We start from the raw sequence: 24238 nt of genomic DNA, 5'->3' as shown, positions 1-24238 counted from the left end.
TCTCACTCATGCAATGCAAATGCAATCTAAATCCTAAGGCTTCACCCTCTCTTCACAAAGTCAACTTATCATAACGCCATCGCAAGCTCCAACAACTTCTCATAATCCGGTGTCCCCCACCCCGTAACCGCATCCCACCCCTCCACAGCCTTCCACGAAGCTCCCTCCACAAACGGCGTATCCAATCCCGTAACCTTGTCAATGCCTGTACAACCACTACTCCCACCCTTCACAATATCAGTGAGCGCTTGAAACGCCTGACCATAAATCCAAGGATTCAGAAATCCTAATGTACTCTTGCCCGCTTGGAGTCTCTTCGCGTTCAATAACGCGATGATCCCCGCGAAAGCAGGCGCAGAAGCCGATGCACCGGAAATGTTCGTTTCGTTACCTTGATCGAAGACTTTGTATTGGTATGCTTGTGCGGCGACATCGGGATAGCCGCGTCCCCTGGGTTCATACAGACCTTTCCAGTCGTCTCCGATAAATTGTAGATATTTTGCTACAGCGTCTTTCTGGTAGTCCGGGGCGGGCCAGGTGTCGCTGAATCCGCCAGAAGAGAAATCTATCGCTTCTTCAGGATCGATTTTCCAGGTTCCACCTACGGCTGTGACGTAGGGACAAGATGCTGGGAAGAGAGGCATGAAACGTGTTGTGTTTTTCCCGTCGTTTGTTTGGCATGCGCTTCCGACTCCGCTGTCGCCGGAGGCGACCAGGACACTGACGCCGCGGGCACCGAGTTGGCCGAAAAGGTCGCAGACTTTACGGCGGTAGGGTTCTGGGATACTTTGTTCGTTTTCGCCGTAGGAGACGGAGACGGTGTGGGGCAATTCTTGGTCGTTCTGGGAGAGGACGTAGTTGAGCCAGTCGAGGTAGGGTTCGTTTTGGTTGACAGCTTGACTGGGTTGATCGAGGTCTGGGACGAGTTTGCCAAGGCCGCCGACGTTGTAGGAGTGGATATTCAAGGGCCAGCCGGTGGCGAGAATGTATTGTAGGTCCAAGTTTGCTTCGGAACTGCTGATGTTGGAGGTTTGTACAGTTTCGAGTGGAGGTGCTCCGTTGATTGTGTCCCAGGTGAATCTGACACCGTTGGCGCGTGGAAAGTAGTCTTCAGTGAATTTGCTCAAATCATCGAAGCGCGGGTGTTGTTCTAGAAAATTGGCAAAAGCCATGTATCCGCTTGTGGCATTGTCGATCTGTGGGTCATTCGGTATTTTGTAAAGTGCTCGCAGGCAGTCTGGGGTCACATGTTTGCCGTCACAAACGGATTTGATGTCCTTAGGGTCTGCAGGAGGCGTGTATGGACGATCATCGCCGACTTGCTCTGCTTGGTATATTGTGCTGCGCATGGGTTGCATCACCGAGAACCGAGTAGTAGGTTGTACCATGTCGATGTAACTAGTGGTAGTTAGCATGCTTCATCAAAGTGTCAAGCTATCGATGTTTCACGTACTCGCAGACTTTGTCAGGCACTGAGTAGTTGAGAGTGCGGAGGAGTTTCTGCCCATCAACATCTTCGAACACGCCGAACGAGGTATCTAGCAAATCGTTCGCAGCACCGACGGTGCAAACAAAGTTGATCCACTCTCCATCTTGCGCGATCGCGCTCCGATCAACTCCGCTCTTGACGAGCCAAGCCAGTACCGCCTCCGTCGCCTTGTCATTCGGTCTCAACATGGCCTTGAGCTCATCGCGCTTCAGGTATTGAGCATACCGGGGATGTGCTGGATCTGAAATGGAATATAGTGTCTGCTCGAACAAACCCGGGTTAGGTGCCGACATCGCGATTCTTAAGTGTATTCGGTCGTGATTTTGTGCCTCCCCAATTTGACGCCAGCCATCAGGTACATGGTGTAGTGACTCCATTACTTTGGCGCTGGCTGTGCCGGCGAGTGCCAGAAATATAGCGAGCAGCATACTGACTAGCTCGCCGAGATGAGTAGATGCTACCAGAAAGAAGAGTTTTGCAGACTATCTGTCAGAAATACCGAAGTCCAAGGACTTGATGCAACTGGTTTGATTTGTAGGAAACGAATGTGTGGTGCGAATGTGTGGAGCGAACGTGCAGAATGAATGTACAGAATGGAAGCACAGAATGAATACACAGAACGAATGTGCAGAAGAGAGCGGTGATGATGCTTGGAAAAGCTACAGTAGTATCAGCTCATCCCTTGAACAGGACGCCAACGTTGTGGCCGCAAACAACCTAGTGTTATTGCCAGGCTCTTCGTGATTTGGGTCAGCATGAGGCGAGCACGATGCTCACGATGCATGCAGTGGTGCAGGCCAGAATCCCACACCTCGCTGGCTACCCCTTGCGAGACAGAACACATGCGCGTAAGGCAGTCCGCGAGCAAACTTCGTAAAATGAGCCAATGCACAACCTTGTTGAGCAGAGTAGCCAATGGAGTTGATCGACTTGGATCTTCACAGTTTGGCCCATGCGATGAAGCTGCTCCCCGCCCGGTTTGAGTTCATCAATACATTTCGGCTACTCACTTTAGCTGATGAACCGAATGACGTCCGACGAACGCCATTTGTAGAGCGAATCCGAAGGCGAGCGCAGCAGTCACCAAAGAGGTGATCCGGAAAAAAAAAAAAAGGGGGGGGGGGGGAAGAGACAGATACGAGAGGAAGGTGTCCTGCAGTGCTTGTCAAATTGGGGGCCACGAGAGATGTCGGGTACATCGTTCTTGATGACAACCACAGTACGAAGGTTGACAGGATGAATGCTTGAAGCTTTTCGTGTCCGACTGGGATGTTGCACCTCGAGCGCCAAGATGAGCTCGGCAGGAGCAAAGTTTCAATGAAAAGCTGCTTCGACAGACACACTCTTGTAATCATGGTGCTGATTAGTGACGAAGGAGAGCGCGCCATGTTCTGTAGAAGTCTTGAGTAGCAACGCAGTGCATTGGGGAAGATAGGTTTGGCCGCGAAGCCGAGGAGCGGCAGGAGTGTTCTGGGATGACTGGCTGTGGGATAGATGAGCGTTGTTTGAGAAAGCAGCCGCATTGATCTGTGCGGGGCACGGCGTCGAGCATGAGGATGAGAATAGCACTGCGCCAGGTTCCAGAACAGCACTGGCGAAGATTGGATGCGGCAAGGCTCGGGAGTCTTCAGTGGCAAAGTTGATGATGTCTTCCGAAGTTTTGGACAGTCCAGTCAGCTTGGCTATTTCACCAGATTTGTATGAAGGCGCCTCGTCCGCTGACAATTTGAGAGGCGAGGGGAGGTCATCATCCGAGTCAAGCTCGTCGTCGGCATCATATGTCGTCGCCTCGACACGGCAAGGCGTCTTGATGAGCGGAGGCTTGGGAGGGTTGCGCGGGTCGTGGTCGTCGCTGCATCGGGAGGGAAGTGCTGGTGGCGCCTTCTGCTTGGGCGCCTTCTTCTTGGTGCAAAAGTGAGCAATTGCAAGTCCAATGAGGCACACGCTGACGAGGATGGCGAAGAGCGGAATGTGGTTGCCGAGTGGGGCTTTCGGGAGTTGGGGGCTCTGCATGTTGGGTGGTGTTATGATTGCTGTTGATGAACGTTGGTCACTGGTGTGCTCTGACCCGGGGAGACAGGTTTCTGAAGAGCGCAACAAGCCATGCTGGAGAAGAGCATATATCACTTCCCTCACCATGCATGTATCGAAGCCCGCCGTCTTCGCGAGGGACAGCAGCTATGAGCATACAGGACACTCAACGCTGTCCGAGACACGCATGTCTCAGCCGGGCACTCGCTGCGTCTGCTCTGTCTGTCGCAGGACCAGCGACATCTGCTCATATTGCGCCATGCTGTCGTTCCGCAAGGCAGCAGCTGGTGGAGGAGGATGGACGAATGGCGCTGCGGATGATTTCATCGGAAAAGGCGCATGTGGGAGCGAAGTTGGCAAGGATGATGTGGGTGGAGCACGACAACGCCTCGGGACTGAAAGAGGAGCGCGAGCGCACGCGTCGAATATTCGCGCCGCCTGACCGCCTCGCACAATCAGGTAGTCATATCGTCGCCAACGCCAGCACCCACTCCCTCCTTCCTCACTCCACTTCTCTCTGCACGCGCCCGCCGCCATCCACTCTCCCAAATTTCCATATGGAAGCTATCCTGCTGCAGACCACCACCGAAGACCACTCGCATCCACCAATACAATAATTCCTCCGCCGCCTATATTCGCATACCACATCCTAATACTTCACGCCCGGAAAGACAAGGTGCTCCGGCATCTATCACTCCTCGTCACGCACCTCCGCATCCGCGAGTAGAAATACTGCCAAAATGCGGGAACGCAACATGCTCAAACAGGCGCTGGAGAGCGGCAAGACAGTCTCCAAGGCTGCTCGCTCCAAGGAAAGCACTCCTCCGCTCAGCAGGAGCGGTAGTGCTGCGCCGTCTCCCCGTGGATCGCGCATTGCCAGCAGGGAAGGTTCCGACGACGAAGACGCTTTCTCCGACGACACCGAGTGGAGCACACGAAGCATCGATGCGCTCGTTGCCCCGCCTCTCGAGTACGACGACGGCTCCGATGCCTGGGTCGCTGTTCTGGAGGACCGCATCAACGCCATTACCGACCGCAAACGTAGCTCCACCGAAGGCCGCGAGAACGACATGAGCGGCTTCAATTTGATCCTGACCCGTCACTTCGCGCAACAGCAGCTGCAGCCACGCGCTGACGAAGTCGTGGCCGCGCTCTTGAAGAGCGTGAAAGCGGGCCAGAGCGAGCGTGAGGTGGTGTTGGCCCTCAAGGCTTTGGCACTGATCATCATAACTGAGCCCTCTGAAACTATCTATGATTCGGTGGCAGATGCATTCAAGCGGACCATTAACGACTCCCAATACTCGAATGCAAAGAGTGCTGCTATTCACGCGCTGAGTGTGGCTACCTTCTACGGCGGAGCCACACTCGAAGAGACGGAGGAGATCATGGATCTCCTCCTGGATATCGCGTCGACGGACGGTGCAGTCATCGATGAGGCGGATAATGGCGATGTCGTGGTGGCAGCCCTCGAAGAATGGGGCTTCTTGTGCACCCAAATGGACGATATGGAGGAAATGACAGAGCCAGCCATGGACACATTCGTCGATCAGCTCGAGAGCAGCGATGTGGGCGTGCAAATTGCCGCTGGCATCAACATCGCCCTCTTGTACGAGAAGAGCTACACCGAGGCCGAATCAGATGATGAACCAGAATCGGATGAGGAGGATGGTGCCAAAGGCCCACGGATGATCAAACGCTACACAGTCTACCGACAACAGCACAACCTCGAGCAGATCTTGGAGAAGATCTCGAAGGCCTCTTCAAAGCGTGTCTCGAAGAAAGATCGCAAGCAGTTGCATTTAGAGTTCAACGATATTCTCGCTACAGTAGAGAAGCCCACCAGAGGGCCTCGATACAGCACAGCACTCGACCAGGATGGCCGGGAATATGGATCGAGACTGAAAGTCACCATACACGGCGGAGGCAAGATGACCATTGATAAATGGTGGAAGCTGCAGCGACTCAATGCCCTCAAACGCCTGCTGCAGAGCGGCTTTATGGTGCATTACGAGTTCAATCAGGTTGTTTTCGACAGCCTGCCCGTCATTGTGGAGGATGATTAAACCAACGACGTCTTTTCGTTCTGCGGCAATTTTGATTGATGAGGGTATATGAGAGACGTGCTTATGAGTGACGATGCGCAACGAGATACACATGCATATAATTTATGATCGCTACCTCTTCCTACAATGTCAACGACACATCTGTCCCGCTATTTCTCACAATGCATCTCAACAACTCCGCTGGCTCCAGAGCTACCCTGTTCTAGCTGCTCTAGGAGAAACTGTAACACCTCTGGTGGAGCTGCAGTGTGTCAAAACGAGTGCCCAGCTCCAACCCCGCCGCAGCACGTTGTCAGATTGAAAAGAGGGAGTCATCATCAGGATGCACTCTTTCTCTTTCTCACCAGCTCACAGAATCTCGTTGCGTACGATTCACATTGCCAACAAACCTAACCGGTACGACAATCGACGAAATGGAAGTTGCGTCCGCCGCAAGAATGCCTGAATGGGTCGCGAAATATGATCAAGGTACCGTACAGCTACACATCATCACAAAGATGCATGCGGGTGTTCAAATGTTTTTGCCTATCACATTCTTCACCGGATGTGATATGGCGGATGTTTGATCTGAGATCATACCGTACGAACCTGAACAGGATAATTCCTGCGTCTGAGGGACATGCTTCTATTTTGACTCCCCTTTCTCTGCATAGTCAGAGAATGTTTTGTATTGACTAAAGCAGCATTATCATCTTTACCGACGTGAACGACGATCAAGATGTCTACTGACAAGATCACTTTCCTCACCAACTGGTAGTTTCTAGGGTCCCTCATCATGAGGTGTAGAGTTGTCGAGACTAATTGATAGAAGGCACGCTACGCCATACCACGCCCCTCTCTACCTCGCCCAAGCCAAGGGCTTCTTCAAGGATGAGAATATCAAAGTCGCCCTTTTGGAGCCAAACGATCCAAGCGTGCGAAGACTCTCTCCTCCTCTCCACTCAAGCAATGGCGTTAACACTTCTCCAGGACGTGACCGAAATCATCGGCTCCGGCAAAGTCGACCTAGGCTTCAAAGCCATGATCCACACCCTCGCAGCCAAAGCCCGCAACTTCCCCGTCCTCTCCATCGGCTCCCTCCTTAACGAACCCTTCACCGGCGTCGTCTATCTCAAATCTTCCGGCATCACCCCCGACTTCCATACACTTAAAGGCAAGAAAATCGGCTACGTGGGAGAATTTGGTAAAATCCAAATCGACGAACTTACCTCCCATTATGGAATGAAACCTTCCGATTACACTGCCGTCCGCTGCGGCATGAACGTCTCCAAAGCAATCATTAAAGGGGACATTGATGCGGGTATTGGATTGGAAAATGTCCAAATGGTCGAATTGGAAGAATGGCTCGCTTCGCAAGGTCGTCCGAAAGATGAGGTTCAAATGCTTCGCATTGATGAACTTGCTGAATTGGGTTGTTGTTGTTTTTGTTCGATTCTCTACATCGGAAATTCGGACTTCATCTCCGCCAACCCTGAGAAGGTCTCTGCGTTTATGCGAGCTGTCAAACGCGCCACGGATTTCGTGCTTGAGGATCCCGAACAAGCATGGAAAGAATACGTGGATTTCAAACCTGTCATGGGAACGGAGTTGAATCGAAAGATTTTTGAGAGGAGTTTTGCGTATTTTTCGAGCGATTTGAGGAATGTGGAGAGGGATTGGCTGAAGGTCACACGTTATGGGAAGAGGTTGGGGGTGTTGGAGGAGGGATTTGAGATGAATTATACGAATGCTTTTGTGGAGGGGTGGGAGGCTGAGAAGGAGCAAGAGGATCCTGTGGGGGATCAGAAGATGATGGTGATGTTGCAGGAGGTGGTGAAGGTTGAGGGGGGATTTAAGAGGTTGGATATTGAGAGTGGTGTTGTTAAGGCTATTGCTGCTGGTGCTTGAGCTGGACGAACAGGTACGCTGTCGTTCTTGATGAAGGACTGTGATGGCACGTGAAAGAGTCATGAGTGGTCATGCATTCGGGACTCGACTTCCTGATATGGCGAAGTCTGAAGTATGTTGCGACTTCATGGATCGGCTAAGGCACTTCCATTCATTCATATATCGCCTAAGCTATGTTGAAGTTCGCCAATTCTTGTGTGTAACGAGCGCGTGTCAGTGTTGAAGTCTGACTATCAAACAGTAATCCATTGCAAGTCCATTTGCTTCATCCGATTGTGTACTAACGCAAGACGCAACGATGCTTCTACTTTGCATCTCTCTTCTCCGCCAATTGCAAGATGTGGTCGTTGAAGAACCAGCGTCTTAGGTCTTTCTCATGAATGGCATGGGCGCCTTCCACTTTGCCGACGCAGACGCCCTCGCCGGCTCCGCACAGACAGTCGAACGAACGATCGAACTTCCATTCAGTGGAAGGGTAGAAGAAGGTCAAGCTATCACCTTTCTTCACAGCACGATCTCTCGCGACTCTGACCTCGCCGGCCAGTCCAACACTCTTGTTGAAATGAGCAATTTCTCCGTTCAGTTCTCCTTGTAGCGGAGCTTGAGGATAATTGCCATTCTCATCAGGTGCGTAGGTATGCACTTCCAGAGATGGAGCGCAAGAGTGATTCATGTACAGCAACGCACTCTGTGGGTCGGTATGAGTGGTTGCCGAAGTCTGGATTGTCTTCCAAGTAGCCGATGGTTGGGGTTGGTGGCTGGTCAGGTAGGCAAAGTGAGCTCCCGCCGGCAAGTCCACCTTGGAAACGATACAGAGTCCGGCTGGAGTGTCTTCGAATGCGACCAAGTCTTCGAGGCCATTGACGGAAAGGTCATAGGCGGACTGAGTGCTCAAACGGGAGTCCTTTTCGAATGGCTTCTTGGCGCCATTGGTAACACCATTGGCAGTGCCGTTGGCGGGGCTGATGACTGATCCTTGAGTCATCGTTGGCGCTTGTTGGGAGGAATGTTTCGACTAATCCTCGATAGTTTCTGTCTGATGCGGCTTTCCTCTTTGTTGTACGCTGTTGCTGAAATTGATAGGTAACGTTGATTAGGTCAATGCGATTAACGAATTGCCTTGAGTAGTAGGCTGAAGAACTCAGCAACGAATTCCATAGGCTGTTGATGTGTGTGTTTCTGGACAATCAGTTAGGTCTCGTGAGGCAATGTCAAGAAGAATGGAAGTCAGAGGGAAGGGATGAGCTGGCATTTCACGAGATGCCCTGTTGCTAAAGGCCGAGGTCTGCAACTTTAGTTAGTGTGGGTCAACATGCCGTGCATGGTTTGACGAAGGGCTTGCTAAGTTCGAGCTTGCTCAGGCCAGACGCGGTGCAATTGTGCAGAAAGCATCTGCCATTCCGATCGTCCGGATGGGGCCAAAATTGCGCCTGGCCAGCGAGAGGATGATGGGATGGGGGCAGTAAGCAGAACGTGTCGTCTCGTCTCCTCATTGCTCTTGCTTCGCCGCTCTTGAGCTCACGGACAGGACCTTAGATTGCCTCGCTGGCCCATGGAGTAGCTGGAGCTGCCCGGTTTGTGCCGAGCTCAGCAGTCTCTGAAGAAAGCTTCATCTGAGCTTCAGGATTGCGGTGCGAGCAGCGTCAGTACGTCTACAGCTGGGGCCGGAGCTCTCCTGCTTGGGCTGATGCCGAATACGCTGCCCACTCCAGCAGCTCTCTGATCTTGCATGAGCAGGCAGAGGATGCCCCATCGCGCAGATTGTGGCTGCATGATGGAAAGCGTCAGCGTGGGAGAGAGAAGAGCACGAACTCGTCGGCCACGACTTCTGCACGCGACTGTTCTCGGAGACGCGACGCGACCCATCTGCGGAAGGAACGAAGGAACCACATGCGTGTCCACGCACACGTTACACCCGATCTGCCCAACAACATGCAATCCTCACACATGCCCTACGCGTGCTTTGAGCAATGTTTTCAGCCACCGACCTGGCATGGCGAGCCGCCGTGGAAGTGAATCTCCAGGAAGCCCGGAAACGCAATGGACGGCTGGGTTTGAAGAAATCAAGAGGCGGGTGTATGACTTGCAAGACAAGGCATATCAGGTGCGACAAGTCGAGACCATGCCGTAACTGCACTTCAACAGGCCGCCAATGTAGCTATGTCGGAGCCGTACCGACTTCACGACAACGTAGCGAGGACAGCACGAGTCTGGTTCAGGGATGCCTTGCCAACAACTTGAATCTGAGCAACGATGAAAAGCGGACATTCAGCTATTTCTTGAGCCATACTGCTCCGCGGCTTGCCCAAAACCTAGACAAGGATTTCTGGTGCGGCCATGTACTGCAAATTGCTCACCAAGAGCCTCTTGTCTTGGACTCATTGTTGGCTCTATCGACACTATACGAGCACCCCCAGTTCATGAAAAGCTTCCACCTGACTGCGAAGGAAGACAACAGCACCAATGGCGTGCACCCGTCATTGTTACAGCAGCCCATCCAACGCGAGCACGTCAAAGCCCTGAAGCACTACAATCGAGCCATTTCTCGATTTCAAAAGAAAATGTACGATGGCAGCGCCACTCCGCTCCTGGCCATGCTTACCTGCACTCTCTTCATCTGCATCGAGATTATCCGGGACAACATATTTGGTGGCGTCAGCCTGTTCATCACGGGTGCGACACTCATGCGACAGTTCTCCAGCTGCCCTGAAGGCATGAGTCGTTCTCTGTATGATGCCATCAGGCAAATATTTGCTCGAATTGCTGTTTCTGGTGCTCTGATGGGCCACCCTGCTGAGCATGATGTGGAGGAATGGGCTGGTAAATCCCCTCACGACGCAGGTGCATTTTCGACTGTAGCTGAGGCGCGAAACATGTTGTTCCGTCTGCTCGGCGAGAATCATGCAACGCTGAGACTTGCCAATTGCCACCGTAAAGAGGCACTATCGAGAGGCGTCTCGGGTGGCATTCCGGCCTTTGCCAACAACACCCTTGACGACTACGAATACGATGATTTGCCTTCGCCACCTCCAAGGCCTTATGAACTGCCTGAAAACGGTTATACAACAAACATGGGCACATGGTCTGCAGAGTTGTACGAGCCAAACAGAGATGATGACCATGTTCAGCCCCACCACCGGCAGCATGATTATCCGGCGATACTTGGAGGAGTTTCGGAAGATCTGTACGACCTTGCGTGGGAGCATGGCGATATTACCTCCGAACAGAGATCTACCATGAAACTAGGCGATCGACACTTCCCGTGCGATGACCAAGCTATCCATGATAGACGACTGCTACTGCTTTCGAGACTAAATCGCTGGCACGAGACTTTCAAACGCATTCACCCCGAGGAGGACGAGGTTGCAGCTACACTCTTGATGCACTATCAATTCGCCATTACGTGGTTGTCAGCCTGCCCGATAGACGAAGAATGTGCCTTTGACGACTGGACGCAAAGTTTCAGAGAGATTATCCGATTGTCCGAAATCTTCCTCGCGAAGAGCGAACGCTCAACATTCACGTTCGAGGTCGGTACTGTTCCTGCCTTGGCCTTCGTCGCTGGAAAATGCCGTGTCCCATCCGTACGCCGCAAAGCCCTGTCTCTTTTGTCCCAAGCGCCATCGAAAGAATCTATGTGGTGCGCTCGGTCGGTTGCTGAAGTCCTCGCCCGACTGATAACGATCGAAGAAGAAGGGCTCGGTCTGCCTCCACTATGTGTCGGCTCATTATCGTGGGGTTGTAGTGGTGATCTATACATCGATGACTCCGTCCTCCCACCCGAAGAGCAGCGCGTGCACGAGTTTGGCATACGTGTGAACAAAGCTGCCGGTCGATATGATATTCGTATCAGTCGTTATTTCATCGATGTCGAGACCGGCGCTCGGGTCAAGGCACTGAGCGATCATCCGATATCAGATCCCTGCTGCGCTCCTGAAAACTGAGTTAGCACGGAAGCGTGTGAAGCATTGGCAAAATTAAGGACGTGCATCCTCGTGGACGGTATCTTCAAGCAGATTGATCCGTGTAAGAGGTAGCTCGTATCTGGCTCTGGCACCTTGACCTCAGCTTTTTCTGAGCAGAAAGTACCACCAGGACCGCTTACCAGATCGCGTGGCCCGTAGCCATATTGCCTGGCGAGCATTTCGGTGTTCCGCAGACGCACTTCTCGCATGTACTGCGCTTGGCTGGGCTCGTTGCTAGCGTTCTCGGTATCTCGAGTTGGTGGATGAGCGATAAAAAAGCGGGTCGACGCCCATCCGAGAACCACGGCAGCGGCAGCAGCGACAATGACGATGAGCACCGTGACCGTGGGATCCATCGCCATAGCTCGGTGTTGTGGTAGCCTTGAGTGGCTGGATTGTTTTGGTATCGCGGCGTGCTCAACAGGCAGGGGAATGTCGTTGGACGAAGACAAGGCGAGTGAAAGGCAGCAGCAAGATGATTGATCTGAACGAGTGTCAAAGATGAATCGAAACTTTACTGTCAAGAAGCAACCCGCCCATCTTCTTGCTTAAGTTCCCAAACAGCTGCTGCCAAGGCATACACGGCCTCCACAGCCGCGGATTCGGTGGAACTCCGGGACAAAATTCGTCTGTGCCCTGTACACATTTAGACCTTCCTCATTCCTCACTTCTCAGCCTATGGATATCTCCGGATAGATGCGATTGAGTCTGGAAGGAGTGAACTCGACGTTTCCTGTCGCTTATTTCGCCTCACTTCGAGCGAGAGCGAGTGTATTTATCGGTTATGTTGCCACGAACTTGAGGAGGTCTGCAACGTTGATTAACGGGATCAAGCGAGAGGATCTGTCGACACCGAGCATGGAAGATTTTCTTGGCTTTCCCAGTACGACCTGCAGACGAGCGAGCCTGGAAGACTTGCATCGCTCAGACCCACAAGACAAACGCGAATTTGTACTCGAAGAGCTAGTGGATGTAACATCCAAACTGTTATCTAATATCGCGCAGCAGACAGTCCCTAATTGTTGCGTGCTCCCACGTACAACAATTCCTGGGCTAGAAACCCCGTGACAGGAGCTTTGCAGTTGTTAACACTTCCGGCTTAGTCGATCGATCCAATCACTGGCTTCGCCCTGGACTTGTGCTACAGTCTCCGTCATACAGCAATGCCCTGATTCATCTGAATCAACTGGGAGATGCAGAAATCGCAAGCAGCGAGACTGTGCGCAATACGATCCAACACACCACAAGATTCAACTGTGGCAGTAACTCCCAACGAGAGCACGGCGAGCATTCTCAGCTCGAGCACTACAAGCAATGCCAATACGGCCAGCGACACTGGTTCGAGCAGCGTGCAATGAAAGCCAGAGCTAAACGCGCCCTCCAAAGATCAGAGAGACAACCAGTGCAAAGCATCGAGAGCAGTGCCAACACGAGAACCACGTTTCGCGACCTCCCATTGAAGCCGCATCCGAAAGGAACGATCTCGATGTTCTCTGTCGCTTACCTCGCCTCGCTTCACGTAAGAGCAAGACTATTTATTGGCTGTTCGCAACATTCAATACATCTGGACTGTCGACCAATTGCAAACAGGATGCTCCTCGGCTCAACTCAGATCGCTGGCGCCGCATGCGACGAAGCCTGTACAATTACTGCCCTTCCTTGCCAGAGCGAGCCTGTTCATGTACTGGATTCCCTCGGCTCTGTAATAGTCCGGCTCCACATGCGATGTCACGTTCTGCTCGAAGACGAAGTTTCTCTGCTCCTCAAGGGTATAGACTGGCCAGTGCTCTGCTTTCACTGTCGAGATTGTCAGATGATAACCCCTCCACTCATGACTGCATCACTTACCTCCTAGCTGCCTGTTTGGATCTCCAAAGTTGACAAAGCTAATCCACGATCTAGTCATTTGCAACGCGAGTGCTAGATATTTCTCGCGCTCGCTTCCACCCAGCGGATTCGGGTTGCCATTTTGCGGATATCCCAGACCTTCGGTGTTGTAGAAGACGAATGCGACTTCCTGGAAATGCGGACTGCCCTGAATGTATGGGACGCCATTGGCTAGCACGTTGAAGCGGTATGAGTAGACATCTACGCCAGCTTTTGCCCAGCTCTGAGCTGTGAAGCGCCGCTTTGCGTGTTGTCGCATGTCGCCCACGATGGCATTGGATCGCTTGTACTGCAATCCGATGCTGGCGTCTGGCCGTCCGGAAATGGTAGCAGGGATTCCGATCTCTGGAATATCGGGATAGAGTATGGCGAAGTCTTGCACAGTGGTATTGTCATACCCCATTTGGGCAATATACGACAAAAACTCGGCGGTCGTGTTCACACTCGAGCTGAAACTGGCGCCCTCGTCGGTATTGCAGCCGATGAGCAGAGGGACGCGTGGGAATTGTCCTTGGTTCAGCTGAGTATTGGGGTCTCCTTCAATAAAGTCTCCATCAATGACTACGCCATACGCAGCACCACTTGTTGTGGTCGAGTTGATGACTGTATTTAGCTCTTCCGTCGGAACCTTTCGAAGACAATCTAGCACACTGGAATTCCCTGGACAGCCGACAGCAGCAGAAATGTTCGCGACAACTGTTTCCCAAGTCGCAACACTCGGATACGGCACAAGGGCACTCGAAAAGCCGGACTGTGCGATTGCCTGGGAGAAAAGGCCTTCGTCTCTGCCGCCATATGCAACGACCTGTGCTCCAACTGATGTCCCTCCAGCAGATTCGCCTTGGATCGTAACACGAGCTCGGTCGCCTCCAAAAGCTTCAATGTTCTCCTGAACCCAGCGAAGAGCTAGTCGTTGATCGCGATAACCGAGCATCGCAAGACCATTCTCCTGGACCTCCTTGCCATACAAGAAGCCCCAAGCACTAAGTCTGTAGTTGATCGATACCGCGATGATTGGCATGTCAGTCTCAGCAGCCTGCTGAACTATAAAGGATTGGTTGTAGCGGCGATCTGCAGCGCCACCCATCGTGTGACCTCCACCATGAATCCAGACCAGGACTGGTAGTTTTCCGCCTTTATGGCTTCCACGAGAACGAACGACGTTCAGTGTCAAGCAGTCTTCGCTGACATAGTTTCCCTGTGACCAGGTATCGCGACCATAGCCGATGCACTCGTAGCCATATTCGGTTGCGTTCTTGGTATCGCTCCAGGATGTGTTTAGAGGCTGTGGTATCCGGAAGCGGAGATCTCCAACAGGCGGTTGCGCAAATGGCATTCCCAGAAAGTGTTCCGTGTTGTAAGTCGGGTTGTACACTCCATAGTAGGATCCATTCTTCACAGAAACGGTAGGTGCTGTATCATGGCGATGTGAGGGCGATGCTTGCACAGCAGAGCACATCAGTGCTCCTGCAACGAGCACCGAGCGTACACCTACCATCGTGGTGATTGTGATTGTTCTGTTCTGTATGCCTTGCCCAATCAAGCACAGAAAGCTAGGAACGAAGTCAGGCACGACTTCTTGTGCGGGCAAGGCCAACTACTTGTAGATCGCTCTTCCATTCCGGCTAAGTATCACTTTTGGGACTACCGCCCGTATGCACATTCTCAACTCACGTCCCACGATGTTCTGCCGTGCGCCGTCTCCAGAATTATTCCCCTCGTTTGCGGGGTGCATTTATGGAAGCCAAGCCGGGAAGTGGTGCCATCCATTTTTCGCTGCAAAACATCAACTGCATTCATGAGAGATCTGGCAGAAAGTTCAACTCGTGGAATACAATCGAACTTGAGCTTGAATGTCTCTGACGTGAAAGTGCCTTGATAACTGCCCACTCAAAGTCGTGCACACAAGATCTCGAGAAAATCTCTCTTCAAAAGCACAGGTTCTCGTGTCTTGCGATTACGTCAGAGCGAACCAATTTCACTCCCATCTCGGTCACTTTTCCTCCTCCACACCGACGCCCAATGCCAACTTCGCGATGGCCCCGAAATCGAAGAGCGGGAAGAAGACCACAAGTACGGCAACAAACACTCAAGCTCCGAAAGAATCAATAAGGCCAGACTGGCCTGCACTCAAACCACTCCTACCCGCAGCAGATTTGTCTGTCGAAACTCTTCTTGAGAACCAAATCCTAACAATTCCCCGCTTTTGGACGAGTACTCTCTGCAAGAACTACGTCTCATTTCTATCGACGTTGCCATTGACGACCACGCCTGGCAAGCCGAAGAAAGGAGAGGCTGTGCGCGTTAATGACCGCTTTCAAATCAATGATCCTGTTTTCGCTGAGCAGCTGTGGTCTGGCACGGCTTTGAAGGGGTTGGTGACGAATTACACCGCGGATGGGGATCATGAAGTTCATGAGCTCTGGGGTGGGGATGTGATTGGGCTTAATCCAAATATTCGGATTTATCGGTATTCGAAAGGACAATTTTTTGATCAGCATTGTGAGTTCTTAGCTATCAATACTGCACGGCGTCAGTTTAGTATGTGGATTCCTAATGACGAGACCCAGACGATGAAAGCAATAACATTTCTTTTCCTTCTGCGGACTCTGCTGCGCCGATACCAGCCAAGACGACTTGGACTTTACTGTTGTACTTGACCTCGCCCGCAACTGGTTGCAAAGGTGGCGAGACGGTATTCTATCCTGAGCCGGCGAGTAAACGTGAAGCAGCTCCTGCCCCGGTAGTTGCGAATCTCGCAGTCGGTATGTTGTTACTCCATCGACATGGCAACGACTGTCTGTTGCATGAAGGGAGGGAAGTAACGGAAGGCGAGAAGTGGGTTATCAGAAGCGACCTGTGCGTCAAGAGATGAATGGGGTAGGTTGTTTACAGCCAATCTGGAGATCAGTACGCGCCTCATGGAGAAGACGACTCGTCAGTCGACATGATTGACACAGTTCACTGCGTACGAGAAAGCACAATGTCGCCGCATGTACCTCAGCCGTGCATTGGGTTTCGGCGCAAGAGGAAGAGGTACACGCGCTCCTGATAATCTGCAGCGGTTTCGGACACGGCATTCGGCCTGAACGGCTGTTGAGCAATACGACGTACTTTATCGAACACTCAAGGAAGCCGCGGACGAAGATCAGCACGGCAGGTAAGATCAGAGGTATAGCTTTGATGCTGCTGATCGGACAGCCTGGGGCTTTCAGCGACCGCATTGGGCACAAGTGGGAACGCAGAAACGCATGCCCCGTAGAATTGCGGACTTAGGCCTTTGCGAGCGTGTCCTAGGAGTTCTTGGCGGACCGGAAGATGGCAGTTGTCGGAGTTGAAAAGCTACGATCGGTGTTGAACAAGCGTGGATCGTTCAGGAGGAGGCTCAAGCTAAGGAGACGCTCTGCTTATCAATCTGCTTGTCTGCGCGTGGAGCCGTTTTCAACTGCACGAATAGTGATGCGAAACCACTTCATAGGCCAAGACTCTGGATTGCGGTCCCACCAGCTTGGAGTTCACTTCGTCCAGATCCTCCACTCATGTGGGCCGCTGAGTAGCTTTTGCTTACGGAGCAAGACGAAAAGAGTACAACAGCATTGGTGCGGCAGTAAGATCAGCGGTTTCCCACTTTTTGGGACTGTAGACAACATCAGTGTGTCCACAGAAATCTTTCTTACCAGGGCATCGGAAATCTTTATCCTGTGTTCGGGTGGATTGCAAACGAATGGCACACGTAGACACGACCTGGGGAAGTCTGGCGAATGGCGAACAATGGTCGCATGAAACGTAGCATCGTACAGCCGGGGATGGCCAGCTCCGTTGCGTCTGCATGATGACTGCTGCTGGAGAAAGAAGGTGCGGCCTGTGCGGCCGCGCATGTGGATGCATGTGGTGCTTGGCAGACAGATCTTGGAACAGGCATGTTGCTGACAAAATCCCCCATTTGAGTCATGATTGTGGTGAGAGGATGTCGCGCCAAGTCATGTAGAGATGTTGAGTGGGCGCAGACATGTCAGTGGGGGAGACAGACGGATCGCAGCCCGCGAAACGTAGGAGGTATTGAAAGCACATCGTCACTGTGGCTTGGGAACAAAGTTTTTAAGATTTGGCGCTAGAACTAACAGTGCTCCGATGGCAGGATCGAGCAGAAACGGAGTTCCGAGACGGCGTTGGGCAGTTGTTATCGTCTGTACCTGAACTGGACGTGTTGTCCCAAGCTGAGTAATAAAGATCTGACCTGACCTGACCTGGGCCAATGTCGTGCGCAGAGACCGTGCTCACAGATTTGTTCACCGCATTGTCGGTGTTGAACAGGGATCCTGGTCTGATTCCAGCCCTTTGAGACAGCAGACAGCAGACAGCAGACACTTTGCTCCGTTTGCATGGCGAAGATTACACGTACATGCGGCATGTCGAGGCAGGAATGCCGTCGTGATCAACACTGTGCTGAACACCGCATCTCACCTCCGCGGCCGCGTTCGTGTAGGAGCGCGTTTTATGATGGGGAAGGAAGGCTTGAAGATCGCTCCATCGGCCCGCAGTTCGCGTGGTCATGACGATTTCGTCTTTTGTCAGCCTAAACGCCGCTACGTCCGATGCGACAACCTCTGTGAGTGATGGAGGCTCTAGTCGCCGTCGGCCTTCTCGGCAAACCTTCATTTTTGTCTCGCCCACCTTCCCTTTCCTCTCGCAAACCGACCTTCGCTCCTCATTACCCTTCTGCGCGAGCAGAGCAAGACTGGCCTGACGTGCGTGGGCACTCTTTGCACGCCTTGCGCTTGAGAACTGCCTTTGAAGGCCGCGAAACAACAGCCGCGTCTCGGCCTCGCGATTGGATCGTAAACGAAAACACATCGTCAGAGACACCCCCATATCGACAGGGTAGCTCTGTTCAGAGCTCGATTCCGTTCGCACACGATGTGGTGAGTGTCGCCGCTCGATGGAATGGGAATTGCCCAACCGCGTCTGAAACAGTCACTTACTTACGTTCAATTGCTTGTAGGGGCTCGAGTGTCGATGAGCGCAAGCTCAACAATTCATCACAATCTGCCAATCAATGGCATCGAGGCGACCAACATCCAGATGCTGGGCGGATTCATGAGCCTCTTCACCCGACCGAGGAGGTCGAAGAAAGTAGAGGGCAGGACGGGACGTGGGGAGAAAGTAAGCAATCCGCTCTCTCGATGGATTCTTTTTCGCTGACTTCATCGCAAAGCCGATGTGGGTGGCTGGACCACGGAGGGTGCTATGCAGGACTTTGAGGCTCTTAGAAGGAACCTGACGGCAGTGTCTCGCACCCGATCGAAGGACACGCATAGGGATGGCAATGCATTGTCGCGAGTCAACACCAAGGCCAGCGCCCGGAGCAGAAAGTCCAACTTTAGTCGCCGCCCGGAATCTCTTCGAACATTGTCCACTCAAGCTGATAACCGTGTGCCATCGCGCCAACATACTGCACAAGAAACCCCGGAAGATGTCGAAGCCGGACCGGACCAGGACGATGACGAAGAAGAAGACGACTTTGAACTTGAAAAGTTCATGCGAGATGGCCACTTCGAGCGTCGAGAAGATGGCAAGCCACAGAAGAAGGTCGGCGTCATCTACAAGAATCTGACTGTGAAGGGTGTTGGTGCGACTTCGACATTTGTTCGAACCGTACCTGATGCGATTCTGGGAACCTTTGGGCCAGATCTGTGGCACATCATATGTCGATTCGTCCCAGCGCTTGCTCGACGAACCGGAGAGACTCGAACACTGATCAACGACTTTAGCGGGTGCGTACGTGATGGTGAGATGATGCTCGTTCTTGGCCGTCCCGGAGCTGGATGCACAACCTTCTTGAAAGCGATCAGCAACAACCGGGAGACATACGCCGAAGTTTCAGGAGAGGTCTCGTACGGAGGCATAGCCGCGGATAAGCAGAAGAAAATGTATCGGGGTGAGGTGAACTACAACCCAGAAGACGATGTTCATTTTGCATCCCTCAATGTGTGGCAGACCTTCACTTTCGCGCTCTACAACAAAACAAAGAAGAAGGCCAAAGACGACATTCCGATGATTGCCAACGCACTGATGCGCATGTTCGGCATCAGCCACACCAAATACACACTTGTTGGAGATGAGTATACCAGGGGTGTGAGTGGTGGCGAACGCAAGCGAGTGTCTATTGCGGAGACACTGGCCTCCAAGAGCACAGTGACGTGTTGGGACAACTCCACGAGAGGCTTGGATGCCTCGACCGCCTTGGATTATGCTCGCTCTCTTCGCATCATGACCGACGTGACAAACCGCACAACCTTGGTAACGCTCTATCAAGCCGGCGAGGGAATCTATGAGTTGATGGACAAAGTTCTGGTGATCGACCAGGGCCGCGAAATCTTCATGGGGCCTGCCTCCGAAGCCAAACAGTATTTCATCGACCTGGGATTTGAGTGTCCCGATCGCCAGACGACTGCCGACTTCCTCACGTCTGTCACCGATCCAGTCGAGCGCCGCTTCCGCGAGGGATATGCCGATCGCGCTCCTAAGACTCCTGAAGAGCTGGAAAAGGCGTTCAGGTCTTCGCCAGCATACCAACGCGCTTTGGAGGATGTGCGAGACTACGAGAACTACCTCAAGGAAACAGATTACGAAGACACCGAGCGTTTTGAAAATGCTGTTCAGACCGGCAAGTCCAAGCATGTGCGCAAGAAGAGCCCATACACGGTGAGCTTCATCAGACAGGTGCAAGCCTGTGTGAAGCGCGAGTTCTGGCTTCTGTGGGGAGACATGACAACGCTCTACACCAAACTCTTCATTATCGTTTCCAACGGCCTCATCGTCGGATCTCTTTTCTATGGACAACCAGAGGATACCGAAGGAGCTTTCTCTCGCGGTGGTACCCTGTTCTTCTCGATTCTCTTCCTCGGATGGCTGCAGCTCACTGAGCTGATGAAGGCCGTTTCTGGACGCGCTGTGGTCGCTCGGCACAAGGACTATGCGTATTACCGGCCCAGCGCGGTCACCATGGCTCGTGTCGTCGCTGATCTGCCGGTGATACTCGTCCAGGTCGTTGTGTTCGGAATTCTCATGTACTTCATGACGAACCTGACCATCGACGCTGGCAGGTTCTTCATCTACATGCTCTTTGTTTACATCACCACGATCATGCTTACGGCGCTCTATCGTCTCTTCGCTTCAGTGTCTCCGGAAATCGACACTGCTGTTCGTTTCTCTGGAATCGCGCTGAATCTCCTCGTCATTTATACTGGCTACGTGATACCGAAGACGCAGCTGCTCTCGGAATATATCTGGTTTGGATGGCTCTACCACATCAACCCGATCTCATACTCCTTCGAAGCTGTGCTCACCAACGAGTTTGCTGGCAGAACAATGGAATGTGCTCCGAGCCAACTCGTTCCTCAAGGTCCTGGTGTCGACCCTGCATTCCAAGGTTGTCCTCTTGCTGGCGCTGCAGTCAATGCGCAACAAATCGAGGGCTCGGCATACCTCGCGACGCAATACAACTACTCACGCTCCAATCTTTGGCGTAACTTCGGAGTCGTGATTGCTTTCACCGTGCTCTATATTATCCTCACTCTTGTCGCTACGGAATTGTTCGACTTCTCTGGAGGCGGTGGTGGCGCCTTGACCTTCAAAAAGTCAAAGCGTGCAAAGAAGCAGGTGAAGCAAGCTGCTCCAGCAGATGAGGAGAAAGGTGGAAACGCCGATGACAGCGACAGCTCAACCAAGAAAGAGAGTGGAATGGGAGAATCCGGTGACTCTGAGAAAGAAAGCGAAGCACTCGAGCAAATCACCAAATCGGAGAGCATCTTCACGTGGCGCGATGTGGAATACACTGTCCCGTATCTGGGAGGCGAGAAGAAGCTCCTCAACAAGGTCAATGGATACGCAAAGCCTGGTGTGATGGTCGCTTTGATGGGAGCAAGTGGAGCAGGCAAGACGACTCTACTGAATACCCTTGCGCAACGACAGTCCATGGGTGTCGTCTCCGGTGAGATGTTCGTTGACGGCCGACCGCTCGACGGGGCATTCCAGCGTAACACTGGCTTTTGTCTTCAAGGTGATCTTCACGACGGCACGGCGACCATTCGGGAAGCGCTGGAATTCTCCGCGATCTTGCGCCAAGAAGCCAGCGTTCCACGAGCAGAGAAGATCGCATACGTGGACAAGATCATTGACCTTCTTGAGCTGAATGACTTGCAAGATGCAATCATTAGCAGCTTGGGCGTCGAGCAACGAAAGCGTCTTACCATCGGAGTCGAACTGGCTGCCAAGCCGTCTCTTCTACTATTCTTGGACGAGCCAACTTCTGGCCTCGATTCACAAAGTGCCTATTCCATCGTTCGCTTCCTAAAGAAACTGGCTCATGCCGGACAAGCGATCGTCTGTACCATCCACCAGCCATCCTCCGTGCTCATTCAGCAATTCGACATGATCCTCGCGCTCAATCCAGGCGGCAACACTTTCTACTTCGGACCTGTGGGCGAGAACGGCAAGGATGTCATCAAGTACTTCAGCGAGCGAGGTGTCGATTGTCCACCCAACAAGAATGTTGCTGAATTCATTCTCGAAACCGCCGCTCGTCCAGCGCAAGGCAAGAATGGTAAGAAGATCAACTGGAATGAGGAATGGCGCAACAGTCAGCAGGCAAAAGATGTCATCGAGGAGATCGAAGGTCTCAAGCTCACGCGCAGCAAGACTCAACCCGAAGGCAAACGCAAGGAACAGGAGAAAGAATTTGCTGCGCCCGTTGCAGTCCAGTGTGCTGAGCTTCTGAAGCGCACCTTCAAGCAATACTGGCGAGATCCCTCGTATCTCTATGGCAAGCTCTTCGTCTCGGTTGTCATCGGCATCTTCAACGGCTTCACTTTCTGGCAGCTCGGAAACACGATCCAGGATATGCAGAACCGCATGTTCACAAGCTTCTTGATTATCGTCATCCCACCCACGATCGTCAACGCTGTTGTGCCAAAGTTCTTCACAAACATGGCACTTTGGCAAGCTCGCGAGTACCCGTCCAGAATCTATGGCTGGTTCGCATTCTGCACAGCTCAAGTGGTTGCGGAGATTCCCCCTGCCATCATCGGTGGCTTGGTCTACTGGGTCCTTTGGTACTTCCCTACTGGATTGCCCACCGAGTCTTCAGTGTCGGGTTACGTCTTCCTGATGGTAAGTTCCGTCCCGTTCTCCGTTTCGACTCTTGCTAACTATCGTAGACCATGCTCTTCTTTTTGTTCCAAGCCTCATGGGGACAGTGGATCTGTGCCTTTGCACCATCTTTCACTGTCATCTCGAACGTCCTGCCTTTCTTCTTCGTCGTCTTCTCGCTGTTCAACGGCGTGGTTCGACCATACTCATCGCTGCCTGTCTTCTGGCGATACTGGATGTACTGGTAAGTATTCTCTCGCTCTCATCTACTTCTTTAGCCTTACGGCTGACCTCCTACTCAGGGTCAACCCATCAACATGGTGGATCGGAGGCGTCCTCGCTGCCACACTCAACGGCGCCCAAATCCAATGTGCCGAATCAGAAACCGCGGTATTCGACTCGCCTCCCGGCCAGACCTGCTCACAATATGCTGGCGCTTTCGCAACATCCTCTGGAGGCTACCTCTTGAACCCAGACGCCACTTCCGGATGCATGCTCTGCCCATACTCGACCGGAAACCAATATCTCTCAACACTCAACATCGAAGCATCGCAGAAATGGAGAGATTTTGGGATCTTCTTGGTGTTTGTCTTCACGAACTGGTTCCTGGTCTATTTCTTCATTTGGTCAGTGCGAATCAAGGGCTGGTCGTTCGGTATGAGCCAGCTCTTCGGTGGTCTTGGGAAACTGGTCAATGCGGTCAAGAAGCCTATCGCACAGAAACTCGGCGGGAAGAAGAAGGATGAGAAAGCTGATCAGGAATGATTGCATTGATATTTTAGCGTGGCGTTTACTCAGAAGTCAGAAGATAGAGACAGAGCAAGAGTACTAGAGACCCGACTACGGCTTGTGATGATTCGATGAGTTGTATATATAATGTTAGATGACGGAGTATTTTATCTTTCACTATTCTCATTTTCTATACCTGTCAACGTAAACACGCATGGCAAGTCACTGCCACTTGGCTGCCTCGCAAGCCAAGCAAAAGTGGGTCACAGATGGTTTGGTGACACAGCAGACGGATGACTACTTGCCGCACGAGCCCGCGTTCATAGCTGCTGCTCGCGCGCCGAATGTAACACAGAACAGCGGTCGCGGTTTGGGTGGCAGGTAGGGATTGCACCTCACTCGGGTGCTCGCATGATAAGTCCGCTGGGACCTGGCGTTCTTGCTCACCGCAGAACACTCTGGCGGTCGGTCGTAACTGCATTTGCTCACCTATGCCTAACATAGCGACAGCTGTCGGTCTCAGATATCTTCTTGGCATCCTGGCGTGCCTGATGTCTCCAAAAGACATGCGCGTAGTACGGACTCTGACCTCGTTGCCGTCATCATCTGTCGTGCCTTTACGGAAAGCACGGCAGGCGGAAATGAGAGACCAAACAGAACCTCGCTCGTGCGTGGGTGCCAGCCTCGTCTCTCGTTCTTCCGCGGCTGCCACAGCGACAGTCTGGAGTCGAGAGACTGGAGGATTCGAGGCGCGATTGCGTAGTCTCGAGGAGAAGAACATTTGACAGTCAACGTCAACGCCTTGCTCTGTGCTCCAGCTGGTTGACGGCTGTCACCATCGACGAACGTTACAGTGCTACTGCAAGCCCCCAAACACCGAGCTTCCGTCTCCGAGTATGTATGTCCATGTACCTGTATGCAAGAAGCTAGCTGCAACGCGGTAGGATGACTGCCGCCGTCATTTCTCTGACATACTAGTGGCTGGTCGGCTCCGAAAGTGGAAAGGAGTTCGACTTTGCCTGGAGTGATTGGACGCA

At 52.6% G+C, this 24238-nt stretch overlaps 9 protein-coding genes across 9 annotated transcripts; 5 read left to right on the top strand and 4 right to left on the bottom strand.

Moving 5' to 3' along the window:
- Positions 1 to 68: 68 nt before the first annotated feature.
- CKM354_000537200 (uncharacterized protein) lies at positions 69 to 1782 on the bottom strand (the record flags this gene model as incomplete). The annotated part of the gene is made up of 2 exons (XM_044800644.1): positions 69 to 1398; positions 1454 to 1782. The coding sequence occupies 2 exons, from the start codon at positions 1780 to 1782 to the stop codon at positions 69 to 71; spliced, it is 1659 nt and encodes a 552-aa protein (XP_044656579.1).
- Positions 1783 to 2803: 1021 nt separating this feature from the next.
- CKM354_000537100 (uncharacterized protein) lies at positions 2804 to 3502 on the bottom strand (the record flags this gene model as incomplete). Its single annotated transcript, XM_044800643.1, has 1 exon — positions 2804 to 3502. The coding sequence occupies one exon, from the start codon at positions 3500 to 3502 to the stop codon at positions 2804 to 2806; it is 699 nt and encodes a 232-aa protein (XP_044656578.1).
- A 758-nt stretch (positions 3503 to 4260) lies between these two features.
- CKM354_000537000 (uncharacterized protein) lies at positions 4261 to 5583 on the top strand (the record flags this gene model as incomplete). The annotated part of the gene is made up of 1 exon (XM_044800642.1): positions 4261 to 5583. One exon carries the CDS (start codon positions 4261 to 4263, stop codon positions 5581 to 5583), a length of 1323 nt encoding a protein of 440 aa, XP_044656577.1.
- Positions 5584 to 6301: 718 nt separating this feature from the next.
- Positions 6302 to 7470, top strand: CKM354_000536900 (uncharacterized protein; the record flags this gene model as incomplete). Its single annotated transcript, XM_044800641.1, has 3 exons — positions 6302 to 6336; positions 6395 to 6497; positions 6553 to 7470. 3 exons carry the CDS (start codon positions 6302 to 6304, stop codon positions 7468 to 7470), a joined length of 1056 nt encoding a protein of 351 aa, XP_044656576.1.
- Positions 7471 to 7774: 304 nt separating this feature from the next.
- On the bottom strand, positions 7775 to 8455 carry CKM354_000536800 (uncharacterized protein; the record flags this gene model as incomplete). Its single annotated transcript, XM_044800640.1, has 1 exon — positions 7775 to 8455. One exon carries the CDS (start codon positions 8453 to 8455, stop codon positions 7775 to 7777), a length of 681 nt encoding a protein of 226 aa, XP_044656575.1.
- Positions 8456 to 9463: 1008 nt separating this feature from the next.
- Positions 9464 to 11414, top strand: CKM354_000536700 (uncharacterized protein; the record flags this gene model as incomplete). The annotated part of the gene is made up of 2 exons (XM_044800639.1): positions 9464 to 9597; positions 9665 to 11414. The coding sequence occupies 2 exons, from the start codon at positions 9464 to 9466 to the stop codon at positions 11412 to 11414; spliced, it is 1884 nt and encodes a 627-aa protein (XP_044656574.1).
- A 1624-nt stretch (positions 11415 to 13038) lies between these two features.
- Positions 13039 to 14820, bottom strand: CKM354_000536600 (uncharacterized protein; the record flags this gene model as incomplete). The annotated part of the gene is made up of 2 exons (XM_044800638.1): positions 13039 to 13232; positions 13284 to 14820. 2 exons carry the CDS (start codon positions 14818 to 14820, stop codon positions 13039 to 13041), a joined length of 1731 nt encoding a protein of 576 aa, XP_044656573.1.
- A 538-nt stretch (positions 14821 to 15358) lies between these two features.
- Positions 15359 to 16197, top strand: CKM354_000536500 (uncharacterized protein; the record flags this gene model as incomplete). The annotated part of the gene is made up of 2 exons (XM_044800637.1): positions 15359 to 15824; positions 15893 to 16197. The coding sequence occupies 2 exons, from the start codon at positions 15359 to 15361 to the stop codon at positions 16195 to 16197; spliced, it is 771 nt and encodes a 256-aa protein (XP_044656572.1).
- A 2042-nt stretch (positions 16198 to 18239) lies between these two features.
- CKM354_000536400 (uncharacterized protein) lies at positions 18240 to 23237 on the top strand (the record flags this gene model as incomplete). The annotated part of the gene is made up of 5 exons (XM_044800636.1): positions 18240 to 18244; positions 18325 to 18485; positions 18538 to 22493; positions 22541 to 22716; positions 22775 to 23237. 5 exons carry the CDS (start codon positions 18240 to 18242, stop codon positions 23235 to 23237), a joined length of 4761 nt encoding a protein of 1586 aa, XP_044656571.1.
- Between the last annotated feature and the right edge of the window lie 1001 nt (positions 23238 to 24238).

This window comes from Cercospora kikuchii (assembly GCF_019650295.1).
Source record: "Cercospora kikuchii DNA, contig_00003, whole genome shotgun sequence".
Classification (NCBI taxonomy): domain Eukaryota; kingdom Fungi; phylum Ascomycota; class Dothideomycetes; order Mycosphaerellales; family Mycosphaerellaceae; genus Cercospora; species Cercospora kikuchii.
This window is presented reverse-complemented; position numbering and strand designations above follow the sequence as displayed.